This window comes from Limulus polyphemus, unplaced genomic scaffold, assembly GCF_000517525.1.
Source record: "Limulus polyphemus unplaced genomic scaffold, Limulus_polyphemus-2.1.2 Scaffold1302, whole genome shotgun sequence".
NCBI classification, from domain to species: domain Eukaryota; kingdom Metazoa; phylum Arthropoda; class Merostomata; order Xiphosura; family Limulidae; genus Limulus; species Limulus polyphemus.
The window spans coordinates 4,980-19,154 of NW_013666912.1; the positions used below are offsets into that span (position 1 = coordinate 4,980).

At 33.2% G+C, this 14,175-nt stretch overlaps 1 protein-coding gene across 1 annotated transcript in view; it reads right to left on the reverse strand.

The window, feature by feature from the left end:
* Positions 1-3,913: 3,913 nt before the first annotated feature.
* Positions 3,914-14,175, reverse strand: part of LOC106463016 (motile sperm domain-containing protein 2-like) — a 20,446-nt gene continuing 10,184 nt past the window's right edge. The window contains exons 3-8 of the mRNA XM_013922984.2: positions 13,405-13,491; positions 10,047-10,201; positions 7,058-7,118; positions 6,106-6,144; positions 4,919-5,043; positions 3,914-4,050 (exon numbers count right to left, since the gene is read on the reverse strand). Coding sequence (XP_013778438.1) covers positions 3,931-4,050; positions 4,919-5,043; positions 6,106-6,144; positions 7,058-7,118; positions 10,047-10,201; positions 13,405-13,491 — 587 coding nt within the window. The 3' untranslated portion in view covers positions 3,914-3,930. The remainder of the gene's footprint in view (positions 4,051-4,918; positions 5,044-6,105; positions 6,145-7,057; positions 7,119-10,046; positions 10,202-13,404; positions 13,492-14,175) is intronic.

Sequence of the window (14,175 nt, forward strand, 5' to 3'; positions counted from 1 at the left end):
AGATTGCGAGTCGAGCGCCTTATCCACCTGGCCATGCCGGGTGAATTGTATCTACATCAACTCGAAATTAACTCGCTCATCGTGAACCCTCGATAAAATATCAAGGAAGTTCCAGACTAGAAAGAAGACTTTATATTGCTTGTAAAACTATTGTATATAAATCATTGTTTGTAATAACGATTATTATAAATATATTTGTATAAAACAAAAACTGTGTGTGTATCAATCTTGTTGGGAAATATCATAAATTGCATACATATCGGCATTTATTTAACTACTAAATCTAAATTACAATTTAACTCAGTTTTAGGCTATTAGAAATTGTAATAAGTAACACCGTTTTTAACATTTTTTTTTTAAATTGCCATTTAAAATGAAAATAAATGGATAACCTTATCAAACAATGACTTGTTGGCTTAATTTTGAATTATAATTGAGCGAAAAACTGGTTCTTTACATTTCTTTCACTACCTGAAAGCACGACCAATGCTACTACCAGATGAATACTATTTGACTTCGCTTGAGGTCATCCAATGTGGCCACAGAATGCCATCATCTTGTGGTTAAAGATCAAACTAACTTCTTTTAACTACCTTACTATTGTGATATTGTTTCTTCAGTGTTACTGCTAATGATATATTCTAAATACTGTCCGAATCATTACCCGAGTTTACGACCTGTTGCGCTAATGTTTATATAAATCATACAATAGTCAATAAATTGAAATAAAAATGTTGATGGTTGTTTTATATGTAGTTAGTTGTTTTGAACTCAGTAGCCAAGATTGATTATCCATTGAATGACAAGTGACACAAAATTGTCCGTTGTATGAAATACAGCCAAGATATTCAATAAGGTGACTGTCATTATTTTTGAACTTAGCCTAAGCCAGTGTATCTTGATGACAAACATCAACTGATATTTCTGTAAAAGTGTTTTCAGTGTTTGAATTTCTCTAAAGAATCTTAACATTGCTCACAATGATTTTACCTTCTTGTGAGGGTCAGGGGTAGTTTAAACTGGTGATTTTGTGTCTATCTACCAAATGTGTGTTTTCTAGGTATATTCCAGACTTCATGTAACGCTCTTTCTGTGAAAAGGATAAAAAATTAAGTTAAAAAAAAAACATCGAAAGTTTTTGAGAATTGCACGTGAAATTACCATCTTCACTACGAATGTGCTGTAAGTTCAAATTCTGTGAGTATAACGTATAGTTTTAAATGAGTGTGGGACAATCATTGAAGAGTAAGCATGAATGAGAATCTGTAGAATTTTAAAGAACTGGAATGACCAGAGTGTTATTGTTAGCACTATTTCTATCTCAAGAAATGAATGATGGGTAACATCAGCTTTACAGCTTTCAGAAAGAAAGTTAATAATTTTTTTTGTTATTATCAAAATTATTCATAACCTCTGCACGCAGATGAATGACGTATCCTTGAAACTAAGAAACAGTTTGACGTCTGAGATAGCTAAACTATTTTAGTAGCACTGACATTTACTTGCATGTGTTATTTAAAAATATAAGTGTTGAGAATGTGTTAAAAATCTGTCTCCCATTGTGCTGCATTGGTTGATGGATTAAACATATCCTGATTATATTATGAAATATATCTGGAGATGTATAATATAGCTTTGTTTATTTGTTGTTCGGCACAAAGCTACACAATAGGCTATCTGGGCTATGGCCACTACGGGTAACGAAACCAGGTTTTTAAAGTTAGAAGTCTTCAGACTTACCGCTGAGCCACTGGGGGACTATAATATAACAAATAGTTGATTATGTTAAATAACAAATCCCATAGCGAGAGCAGAAAAGAGTTTAATGTTTTCGAGATATATCAATTTAATAAGGTGATGAGAACTGATGTACAGTTCTCAGGCGGTGCTGGTGTGAAATTTGTTATCAAATATGAGGAAATATTTCCATTTTACACTTCATACCACTGCCAGATAAAAAAAAAACCAAAATCACTGAACTAAAAAAGGTGTGAGTAACGATATTCCTACCATATACAGTTTCGCTTTAAACACAATAATCAATAGAGTATATCCACAAGTTTACATTCAATGTGTGTTTAGACCTGTACTTAGAATTCAGAATTTTTTCAAGTTTAAAAATCGAATCCACTTCTATCAGCAGTCACACGAATTATTCTGCCCAGTTGTAAGAACCCATGAGTGAAAGCAAAGGTGAATATGTCAACGACATCACATCTGCTATATCCAGTGCTGACAAGGCTTTTCACCTGATACTAAAGCTTGTCTGGTCAGCTGGATACAACAGACATTGTCGTGGTCTGGGTGCTATAATATATCATAAAGTTTCACGAACAGCCACTGTTATGGTGTGAATCAGATTAAGCAAGTGAATTGTTATTATTATAAAATGTATTAAATCATTTATAAATTAGATGTTTAAGGTAATTATTTAAAAAAATTAACACCAATTATTTCTTTGCTATAACTACTCTTTTTATTTCAGTTATAATGCACAATAACTGGTGAACCAGTAAGCTAATATTCTTGTTCTCGGAGGGGGTCAAGCAACTTCAGCGTCAACGGGAGAAAACTACATTTTTAATTCCAAAAACCCAAAGTGAAAGCAAAGGAGAATATGTTACGTGTGAGGGCGCCTATATCGGCTCGACTGTCAGATAAATGGGAGATCGTTTAAAAGAGCACCCTTGTACTAGGTTCGAGGTTCAAGGACAGTTCAAGCATTGTTCAAAACGTACTAATAAAGTACTCACTAAAGCTGGAAAAAAATCTATGCAACAGGTGAAGGAGACACATTTGCTTCTTCAAAACAAATAAATAAATAACTAAAAGCCGAATTTAAATAACCAATAAAGCGCCACTGAAAGTACTCGCATATTAGCCATTTCAATTTGATTTAAGACTTTCATACTCTATTGTGCAGTTTAGCTTAATTTTCTTTGGTAAAACAGATTTATACAAAATAACTCTTTGTTTAGTATATTTGAACATTCAACAATATAGTTAATTTTTATTAGATATATGAGTTTGAACTTTTGGCACTTAACGCAGTGTGTAATTATCAATAAGAAACTAATAATTTAGACATTTTTGATCAGTTTTTACCGACTGGAACGTTCGTGAAGAATGAAGCAATATCAGAACTAGTCAAACTTTATATCGAGTTCAACATCAGGATATTAGGAAACTGGAAAGTTTTAGCAGAAGACAGAATCAATAACAGAACTGGTCAGTAATTATATCCAGTTCAGCATCAGGATATCGGGAAATGGACAGTTTCAGCAGAAGAGAGAATCAATAACAGAACTGGTCAGTAATTATATCCATTTCAGCATCAGGATATCAGGAAATGGACAGTTTCAGCAGAAGAGAGAGTATCAATAACAGAACTGGTCAGTAATTATATCTAGTTCAGCATCAGGATATCAGGAAAATGGTAGGCTTCATGAGCAAAATATAAAAAAGTCTTTAGTTAGTTTAAAAAATTATTTGATCATAAAAAAACTTAAAAGTCGACAAAAACTTGTTAAGTTTATAAGCGTTGTATCTATATTGAATGTACATATATTAAACATAAATATATAAGTACACAAACTTCAAAGCAGAGCTATTAACATTTTATTCGTGATGTAATTACCAACTGTAACAAAGTCGAATGTTTTATCGGCTGCATCTACCCCGAATCTTGCGATGGACAACGTTTCGGTTTCCATGATAGGCCCACTGAAACCGAAGCGTGGTTCAAAAAACAAACTAGATTGATGAGATCAATATAACATTACAAAAAATTTAATATGAACAGTCCTAGTTAAATAGAAATACAATAACATCATAAGTTATAGAACTAGAGTAAGGCACTAAAGCAGCATTTTATTATATAACACATTAAATAGGATTAATGATTAATTTTCTAGCAAATGTTCAGAGACATCAAGCTTTTTGGTCGCGTCCTTCACCTGTAGAAACAACCGAGTTCTTTCGTTCGCCACTAGAGGGTATCTCATCATTTTCATACGTTGGGAGTTGTGCAGGGGCATACTCCCTTGGACACTAGAATAAGAAAAAATGACCAATTTAAATTTGAGACAGAAGATTCCCTATCAGTTGTACATAGGTTTTTAGTATTCAAAGGGCACTTGTTAACCTTTCTAGTTTGACCATTTCGAATATTAGCATAGCAGCTAAAGAATGGCTCTGAGTTTTTCAAGTACAAACTTTTAGCTCATAGCTCCGTCTTTTCTTAATCGATTTGAGATATAATTATAGTTTTGGACTCAGGAGATCAAACCCTTTCGATTGACGTATTTGATCACGCCCAAGATCTCGTAGATTAATTTACAGTTTGAATTTGAGGGTAGAAAACAGAATGGAATAACAATGTAATATTAATATATTATATTATTGACGTATAAATTGTTTAACAGCGTTAATTACGTACACCAGTATTTACATTTACAAAGATACTCGCAAACACTTGCAAAAAATACTGGCGTATAGATTGTTGGGAGCTTTAAGTATGTACCCCCAGTATTTTCACTGGTTGTGAGCATTTGGCTCAATAAAGCATGACAATAGTCTGTTCTCAATAAATATCTGTGCATTAGGGGATATATCATCTGCTCCTATGTCTATTTCTTTAACAGAAGCGTTACACACCACATTTATATTCACGTGTAATATTTCAACTTGAAATGATAGGCATAACATCGGATCCATTGCGTTATTACATAACTACTGCATAATGGGATCTGGTTACATAGATTTGAGTGAGTTACATACATTGTTATCTATAGTATTTTGTAATAAAGTATAAGCAAACAATATAAGGAAATGAATTAAAATAAAGTCATAACTTCAGACGTATTTCCTAACATTGTAAAGATCATTATTTTTCAGGCTGCTCATCTCAGTCACTTACCGTGCCACCCAGGTGCGGAGGAAGATCTTTTGGATCCAGGAACTCAGAAAAAGACGACTTCGTAAGAAATTTAATCCTTTCTCTAGCACTGCTGGGAAGCAGAGTTTTTATGATCTTCCAACAGGCTGTTGAATATTAATTATCAGATGATATTATTCAGTGTAGTGGATCATTATTTTAGTAGAAAACAAATAACACGGCGTAATATTATTGTAACATGGAAACGTATATTTATTTGCAAGACGTTTCGGGCAGAATGCCCTTTCTCAGGTGCATCAAAACCTCAAATACCAGCCATGACTCTGTAAATAAATATTAATATTACGCATGGGCTATTCATTTTATGTTATTTCCAACTACAGTGTCCTTTAATACTGCATCTATTAAGTAGAAAACACCTGGGTGCAAGTTGTTGTTGGCTGTACGTAGGGTTTATTTATCAAGTATAAAACACCTGAATGCAGCAGCGGTCATATTTAGTTGTAGGTCCTTGTGCGGGATAAATTTTGGGCCCTCTTCGGCCCCTTCCCAACACAAATATAATATACCAGAATATAATATGCTTGGTACCAGTTTGGATTAAGTCTTAATGGGCTCCCTAGAGCTAGTGGGCCCCTGTGCATTGCTCAGCTTGCACACTCTATATGGCCGCCACTGCCTGAGTACAAGTTATTTATTAAGTATACAACACTTGAATGTAAGTTGTTGTTGGTTGTACGTATTGATTCATACATTTGATTTAAACAACATAAATTTGTAAAATAATGTCCCCTGAAAGAATTTAATGTGTAGATTAACATTATATCGTTATAAAAGAGCAAACCGTAAATTACTGAAATTCATTTAGAAGGAACTCTTACAAAAATAAATTTCAACAAAATTACAGGATTATGGTGTACAGGTTGTAAGTAACATACTGAATTTTGTTGTACATTATTTGCACTTCAAACGATAAATATATATATTTTAAAAACAGAAGAGAAGTTTCCATAATTTTCTGTCATATGGATATTTATAGTTTTATTATTCCGAATAATAGGTTGTTTTAACCACGACGTGTGGCCATCTACCAACTTTATGGGGGCCAGTGATTCTTCAGTTACTTCCAATTAAAACTATTTTATTCTAAACTGAAATACAAAACACATCAACCAGAGAAAAGGCACAAATAAAATAAAAACACCTACTGTTCATTATCCATGGCATTTCCAACACATAAATGTTGCCTGAAAAATATAATAAAAGCAAATAAGAAAGTATAGCGAATTTGAGCTATATATAATCAATTTTGAAACGTTTGATTAGTATTCCTAATAAGCTGTTAGCAGTAACTCTTGAACTTGGATTGATAAATCCTTATAACTATGTTAATACTTGAGTCCAAAACTCTATCGAAAAACTGGAGAGATTTCAAAGGATCGTCTCTTCTTTTTTAGTTCGTAATAAATAGGCGAGACCTATCTTCAAAAGCATTTGAATTTCTAAATCATTTTTATTATATATTTACCAATGTTTAGTGATCTATTGTATGATCTAATTTCAAAATGCATTTTTTTTTATCAGGTTTCATTTTCTTATGATTTATTATACTTTTTTAAAGTTTTAATTTAAATGCTTTGTATTTTCAGATTGAAAAGCTTACTGTAGTGATAATATATTCAAAATGTACACGAAGTAAAATATAACTTTAAAAACTAATTTTCAAATGTATTTATGAATGTTTCACGGTTAAGTTTGAAAAATTCTGTTTGGAGTTAAATGTAGAAGATGAGATATGTTCTAATTCGTCTCTAATTATGAAGCACTTTTTAAAGTTTTTATAAAAATAGGTTAAAAAGTCTATTTGTGATATACCTCGATAATCAGGACACTTTTGGAAGTTAAGCAATCAATAACTTTAAGTAAATATCACCGGATGAATCTGAAAAACAACAACATGAAGCTTGTTTGTAGTTTAAGCACGAGCTACACAATGAGTTATCTGTACTCTGCTCACCACGGGTATCGAAACCCGGTTTCTAGCGTTGTAAGTCTGCAGACATACCGCTGTATCACTGGGGGAAAAACATGAAGCACTAAACATGTTTATTTCTTTCTCAATCTAATAAAAAATAAGATAAAAAGTTTAATAACACTTACCAATCAATGCAGGATAGTATGTTGTAAAAAGTGAGATTAAGTACACAGTGAAGTCTACATCCTGTAAAAAAATATATGTAATTTCAGAAAATAAAAGGCATATCATGTAATATAGAGACAGGAAACGTACAACTTGTAATATGCATAAAGCCAAAGTAATACATGCAGTGTTCAGAAAAGTAATAGTGAAACATTTTACTTTTACTAAAGTAAAAATGTAATGTTCAGAAAAGTAAAAATGAAACATGTAATGTTCAAAAAAGTAAAAATGAAACATGCAATGTTCAAAAATGTAAAAATGAAACCTGAAGTGTTCAGAAAAACCTAAAGCGTTAAAGAAAGTAAAATTAAAACCATGTAATATTCAGAAAAGCAAAGCATGTAATGCTCAGAAAAATAAAGATATAACAGGTAACGTTCTGAAAGTATATGCAAAGCATGTAATAATGAGGCAGAAAAAGTTAACATGTAATGAGCAGAAAAAGAAATGTTTAAAAAAATGTTATGCTAAGAACAGAAAAGGCCAAAGAAATATCATTTGTTTGGGTTATTTCCGCAAAACTACACAAGGGTTATCTGCGCTGGCTGCCCCCAGTTTTGAACTGATAGACTAGAGCGAATTCAGTTAGTCAACAGCATCCACCGCTAATTCTTTGGATACCGTAATGGAAAAGTGGGATTTGACTGACACTCTGCTAACGCAACCAAGACTCGAAAGTGGAGAGGGCAATTTCTTTTCTTTTTGCGGCAGCGGGACGTGAACTATCGTCCCACGAATCCACAGTTCACTAGACAACACGCGACCCGGTAAAAAGGAAGTCGTGTATTTTTTAAAATTTATATCTGAAATAGAAATCTTGAAAACATTCTAACTGTTTTTGGCATACCACTTTTTATTTATTTTTCCACGAAAACTGATTGAAAATGCCAATAGAAGTCATTAAATAAAACGTCAATATTATATGTACCATAATTATATACCTACTCAGCCTCCTTCCCAATATATCTATTTTAAGATCTCTTATGTTTGTTATTATGCACATATGTAAATTATGACCAGTTCTATTTCTAGTTGTTTACCGTGAATGGCAAGGCTAGCAGTTAAGAGGGTTGGTAATTATGGTACACCCTGTACTTTTAACCTAAACTTCAGTAAAATCAACTTAAATTGATAATTACGGTAATGTGAATAAACACCATAAAAATGTTACATTTTGGTTATTGGTACAAATGATATTTCTGAAGAACACATAACGAGGTAGAATGTGCTTGTATTTATGTTAAAAAACCACAACAATAAACAAACGAAATAATAATAACACACGATATTTCGTGGTTGTTCTTTTTATTCCTATTCAAGCGTTTTATTTTCAATGCTGTTTGATAAGGTCATTGTGATAAAGAAAGGAAGAACCAGATTATGTTCTCATTAAACAATAAATTAAGTATGTTTGTAGTATAAATAATTTTCACAATGGATTAAAACACATATTAAAACCAACTCGGGACAATTATTTTTCTGACAGTGTAAAGGCGTTAGGGAAGAAACTGTAACGCACAAGCAGAAGTCAGCATTAAAGACTTTATAATGTTTTCTGAAAGTGTAAAAGAGTCAGGGAAGAAACTGTAATACACCAGCAGAAGTCAGCATTAAAAACTAACGTTTTCTAACAGTGTAAAGATGTCAGGGAAGAAGATGTAACACACCAGTAGAAGTCAGCATTAAATACTTTAATGTTTTCTGACAGTGTAAAGATGTCAGGGAAGAAGATGTAACACACCAGTAGAAGTCAGCATTAAAGACGTTAATGTTTTCTGACAGTGTAAAGGCTTTAGGGAAGTAGCTGTAACACACAAGCAGAAGTCAGCATTAAACACTAATGTTTTCTAACAGTGTACAGATGTCAGGGAAGAAGATGTAACACACCAGTAGAAGTTAGCATTAAAGACTAATGTTTTCTGACAGTGTAAAGGTTTTAGGGAAGTAGCTGTAACACACAAGCAGAAGTCAGCATTAAACACTAATGTTTTCTAACAGTGTACAGATGTCAGGGAAGAAGATGTAACACACCAGTAGAAGTCAGCATTAAAGATTTTAATGTTTTCTGACAGTGTAAAGGTGTCAGGAAAGAAACTGTAATACACCAGCAGAAGTCAGCATTAAAAACTAATGTTTTTTAACAGTGTAAAGATGTCAGGGAAGAAGATGTAACACACCAGTAGAAGTCAGCATTAAAGAGTAATGTTTTCTGACAGTGTAAAGATGTCAGGGAAGAAGATGTAACAAACCAGTAGAAGTCAGCATTAAAGACGTTAATATTTTCTGACAGTGCAAAGGTGTCAAGGAAGAAACTGTAATACACCAGCAGAAGTTAGCATTAAAGACTAATATTTTCTAACAGTGTAAAGATGTCAGGGAAGAAACTGTAATACACCAGCAGAAGTCAGCATTAAAGGATTAATGTTTTCTGATATTTAAAGATGTCAGGGAAGAAGATGTAACGTACACCAGTAGAAGTGAGCATTAAATACTCTAATGTTTTCTAACAGTGTAAAGATGTCAAGGAGGAAACTGTAATATACCAGCAGAAGTCAGAATTAAATACTCTAATGTTTTCTAACAGTGTAAAGATGTCAAGGAGGAAACTGTAATACACCAGCAGAAGTCAGCATTAAAGACTAATGTTTTCTAACAGTGTAAAGATGTCAGAGAAGAAACTGTAATACACCAGCAGAAGTCAGCATTAAAGACTAATGTTTTCTGATATTTAAAGATGTCAGGGAAGAAGATGTAACGTACACCAGTTGAGGTCAGTATTAAAGACTCTAATGTGATGCTGCAAATGTTACAGTGTTCTCAATTTCGTTCTAAAAGAGACGAACATAATGATTATTTGTTTATTGAGTAGCTTATACTTTATTTATTTTATTTTCATCTACTGTTGTAATACATTAAAATCTTTAGGTTATGAACTAAAATACACCTTACCATGTTAGCTAGTGAGGTGTTTGAGCAGTCCATAAGAACAGATACAGCTTCGCCTTTGCCTTCCTTGTCAACTTTTTCTACCCAATAAGCTACAATCTTTTTCCTTTCAGGCATGGTAACTGGGTCTTTTCTGTGGCAGTTTACTCTCAAAACCACTAAAACAATAATAGTTTCATTTTTAAACTTTAATACATGAAAATGTTTGTTCTGTAATGTCAGCAGCGTTATAACATAACAGCCAAGGCGAGAGTGGAATTTACTAAATGTAACGAGAATATATTCCAAATGATGATGGTAAAGTGAATACTGATGTGCACATATCAAGTTTATGACGTAGCTACTAAGCATATCCTTTATTTGTTCGAAATGTTTAAATGTTCTATGCACACCATGGATAAAAGTGCCGATATTAAACAAAGTAGGTACATTTTTAATACTGTTACGACAGCGGAAGTCACGTGACGCTGATGGCGCGTTTGGCACTGGTAGTGTGCGTGATGTTTTCCGAATTATCGAGGAAGTCCGAGTGTGATCGAGATGCCCTCTTCGTTAGTATATAAGCCTGGCAGAGAAAGCCAGTGGATATGTTAATGAAGAGAGAGCAGTAGTTACTTTGAGTTCCGTGTAATTTATGATTCTGCTAGTTTCGAGCTAGTGAGCCATAAAGTGTGTGTTTTGCACTCGTCGAGAGCGAAGTTATCGAGATTGTGAATCGCTGTGATTTATAGCGTTTATTATAAAAGTTAAGTTTAAAATGACGAGAAACGTACTGATTGTGGAACTACTGTGTACTAAAAGTTTGTATCGAGGAAGAATAAACTGGTTTAATCAAGAAAGGACTCGTATCGCTGAAGATCCTCAGAAAGAATTTCTATCAGAAACAAACAAATAAGCAGATACGCAACAATACTTAAGAAATCATTCTACGAAACGAAATATGCAATCACATACCAGTTGTCTATTCCCCATAATATCACCTATGTATGTGTATAACATAAAACTCGGAAAAACATTTGCAATACATTGTCTAAGCTTTGCGTTATATAGAATTTTCTGTATGGATTTGCCTTTCAATAAGTGATTTGCTTAATTATTATAAAATACAACTGGGTGTTGTAGAATAGTAAAGTGTACGTCAAGAAGAGCACTGATTCACTGGTAAAACGTCTGATAACATCTTTTGATGTAGACATTAGTACACAACTAATTAATATTGACAACTTTAACATTTGCATCTTAATAACAGCATTGTATGAGAGCTTTCGTTGTTTATCCAGTGGTGGTTAATTGTAAAAATATGTTCGGAGAGACGTCTAGACACGCTGTAACACATTCTAAGACATTTCTCAAACATCTAATTATTAAACTTGATTGAAGACTTCTGAAAGCTATATCTGCCTTACATGTTTCAAACTGCTAGCAACTCACGGTGACCATCGTGGTTATGTTACGATTTTCTTGTAAGATGCAAGTATAGATTTAATTACGATGAACATTACAGTTGTAGCAAGTGGGGATTAAGTTGAGGCAAACACTACATTTGAAACAAGTGGGTATTAAATTTGGTGTAAATATTACAATACTAGCAAGTGAGGGTAATTTGGGGTAAATATTATAGTTGAAGCAAGAGGGGATTAACTTGAGATAAATATTACAGTTGTAGCAAGAGAGGATTAAATTGACGCAAATATTACAGTTAAAGCAAGTGGGGATTAACTAAGGGTAAATATTATAGTTGAAGCAAATGAGGATTAACTTGAGGTAAATGTTACAGTTGTAGCAAATGGGTTTAACTTTGGAGTAAGTATTGTTGCGTATCTACTTGTTTATTAATTTCAGGTAGAAATTCTTTCCGAGAAACTTCAGCGATACAAGTCCTTTCTTGGTTAAACCAGTTTATTCTTCATCGATATAAACTTTTAGAACAAGGTAATTTCACAATCTCGATAATAAAACACTCACACTAGCTCGAAACAGAATCGTAAATAACCCAGAACTCTCTTCATTCAATCATCCCGCAGGCTTTCTCTGCCAGGCTTATATACTAAAAAAGAAGGCGTCTCGAACGCACTAGGAAATTCATGATCATTCGAAAACTTTCACGTACGCTACCAGCGCCAAACGCGCCAGCAGCGTCATGTGACTTCCGCTGTCGTAACAGTATTATAGTTGAAGCAAGTGGGGATTAAGTTGGAGTAAATATTACTTTTGAAGCATGCGATGATTAACTTGGGGTAAGCATTACAGTTGTGGCAAGTGGAGATTAACACAAAGTAAATATTAAAATTCAAGCAAGTGAGAATTAACTTCAGGCAAATATTACAGTTGAAGCAACAACGAATTAACTGGAGGCAAATGATTCTGTTGCACTGCTTTTAATAAACTGCAAGAGGATCAAGTTTAGGGAAAACTGCGATTTTAATGTGTATATGTAAGTTGCAGTTACAGATGTCACTCGAATGTTAGTATTATAAAACATCTAACTTACATAAAAGCCTGTGTATGTTACGTCACGTCACGCTTGATTTTTCGAAATGGGAGGAGTCATAAAAGCTAAAATGTATTTATCCAGACTAGTTCGTTACTGTCTGTCCATTACAATTTTAGTAAGGGGGTGCAAGGGGGCCGTGAGTGGGAGGGTGCTGTGAAACCTTGTAAGTGTAGTGAGCGTTAGTATAATAAGCTTAAAGCCAAGTGCATAAAATTTATCATGAAAGTAAACACATCGATTCGATCTTAAACATAAATCGTTTCTGAATTAAGCTATTTTCTGTTACCTCACCAAAATGTTTAATTATAAAAATAAAAACCTCTTTAATCAGCGGACACCCTAAATTAAGAAATCAACAAATATTTCTCCAGTTTTGTTGTCTACACATTCCATTTTATACTTTCAGTACATAGACTAACAACACTATTAAGTTATACTTTTGTTGCTAAGCAACATGACATAAAAGCCATTGTTGGAACGTAGTTTACCAAACTGCACTGACTTTTCTATAAATTAGAAGTTGGTAATCTAACTGATGTTTACCAATAATTATTCTAGGAATAAGTCACAAATTCATTTCATGAATGATCTTAATTTTGATTGGTTCTTTGTTGGTCAAGCTTCATTTCGCAAAAAAAATATTTATTTCAGTTAGCTATGAAAGGTAAGATTAGGGTATAATGTGGGGTGGGGGTAGTAGTATTTGCCCCGTCACTTTTGACGGGCTATACGCTAGCTCTGTACATAAAAGCGGGGTTTCTTTGTGATGGACATGATCGTCCATCACATGGGGGTGGTTGGTTATATTTTCTAAAATGCTTGTTTATAATTTTTTCTTCTGAGCAAGAGATAGCAAAATATACTTACATAATGTGTTTCCTTCTTTGTCTGTATTGTATGAGAAAACAGCTCCTACTTTCACAATATCAGGGTTTATATTGGTCTCGCTGAGGTCTATAAGGTATTAAATTAAAATAGTTTGTATTGAAATAAAACTATAAAACTGATTTTATATCGTACTAAATACAACATACTGGGTTTTCTTCAAATGAAAATCCCTTATTTAAGTTAATTTAAAGTTACTGGCATCTCTAATGCTTGTAATAAAATCTATTGAAAACAATGACAAACATTATTTCTGAACACATGCAATAAGTATAAAAAATAATACCAGTTGTGGAGCCTTGTTGTGAAACAAACATGAATCGTAGCCGACTAAACATTTATTTTCAGGAGATTTAAATTTACTAATAATTAAATGGTTTCGTTCTTAGATACTGCAAAACAAGCAAGCAAACAAGTAAAGACAATGTGAGACTGAAGAGTAAATGGAACAAATATGTCAAGACAACGTGAGGCTGAAGAGTAAATGGAACAAATCTGTCAAGACAACGTAAGACTGAAAAGTAAATAAAACAAATATGTCAAGACAACGTGAGACTGAAAAGTAAATGGAACAAATATGTCAAGACAACGTGAGACTGAAAGGTAAATGGAACAAATATGTCAAGACAACGTAGAACTGAAAGTAAATGGAACAAATATGTCAAGACAACGTAGACTGAAAGAGTAAATGGAACAAATATGTACAAGACAACGTGAGACTAGAAGAGTAAATGGAACAATATGTTAAGACAA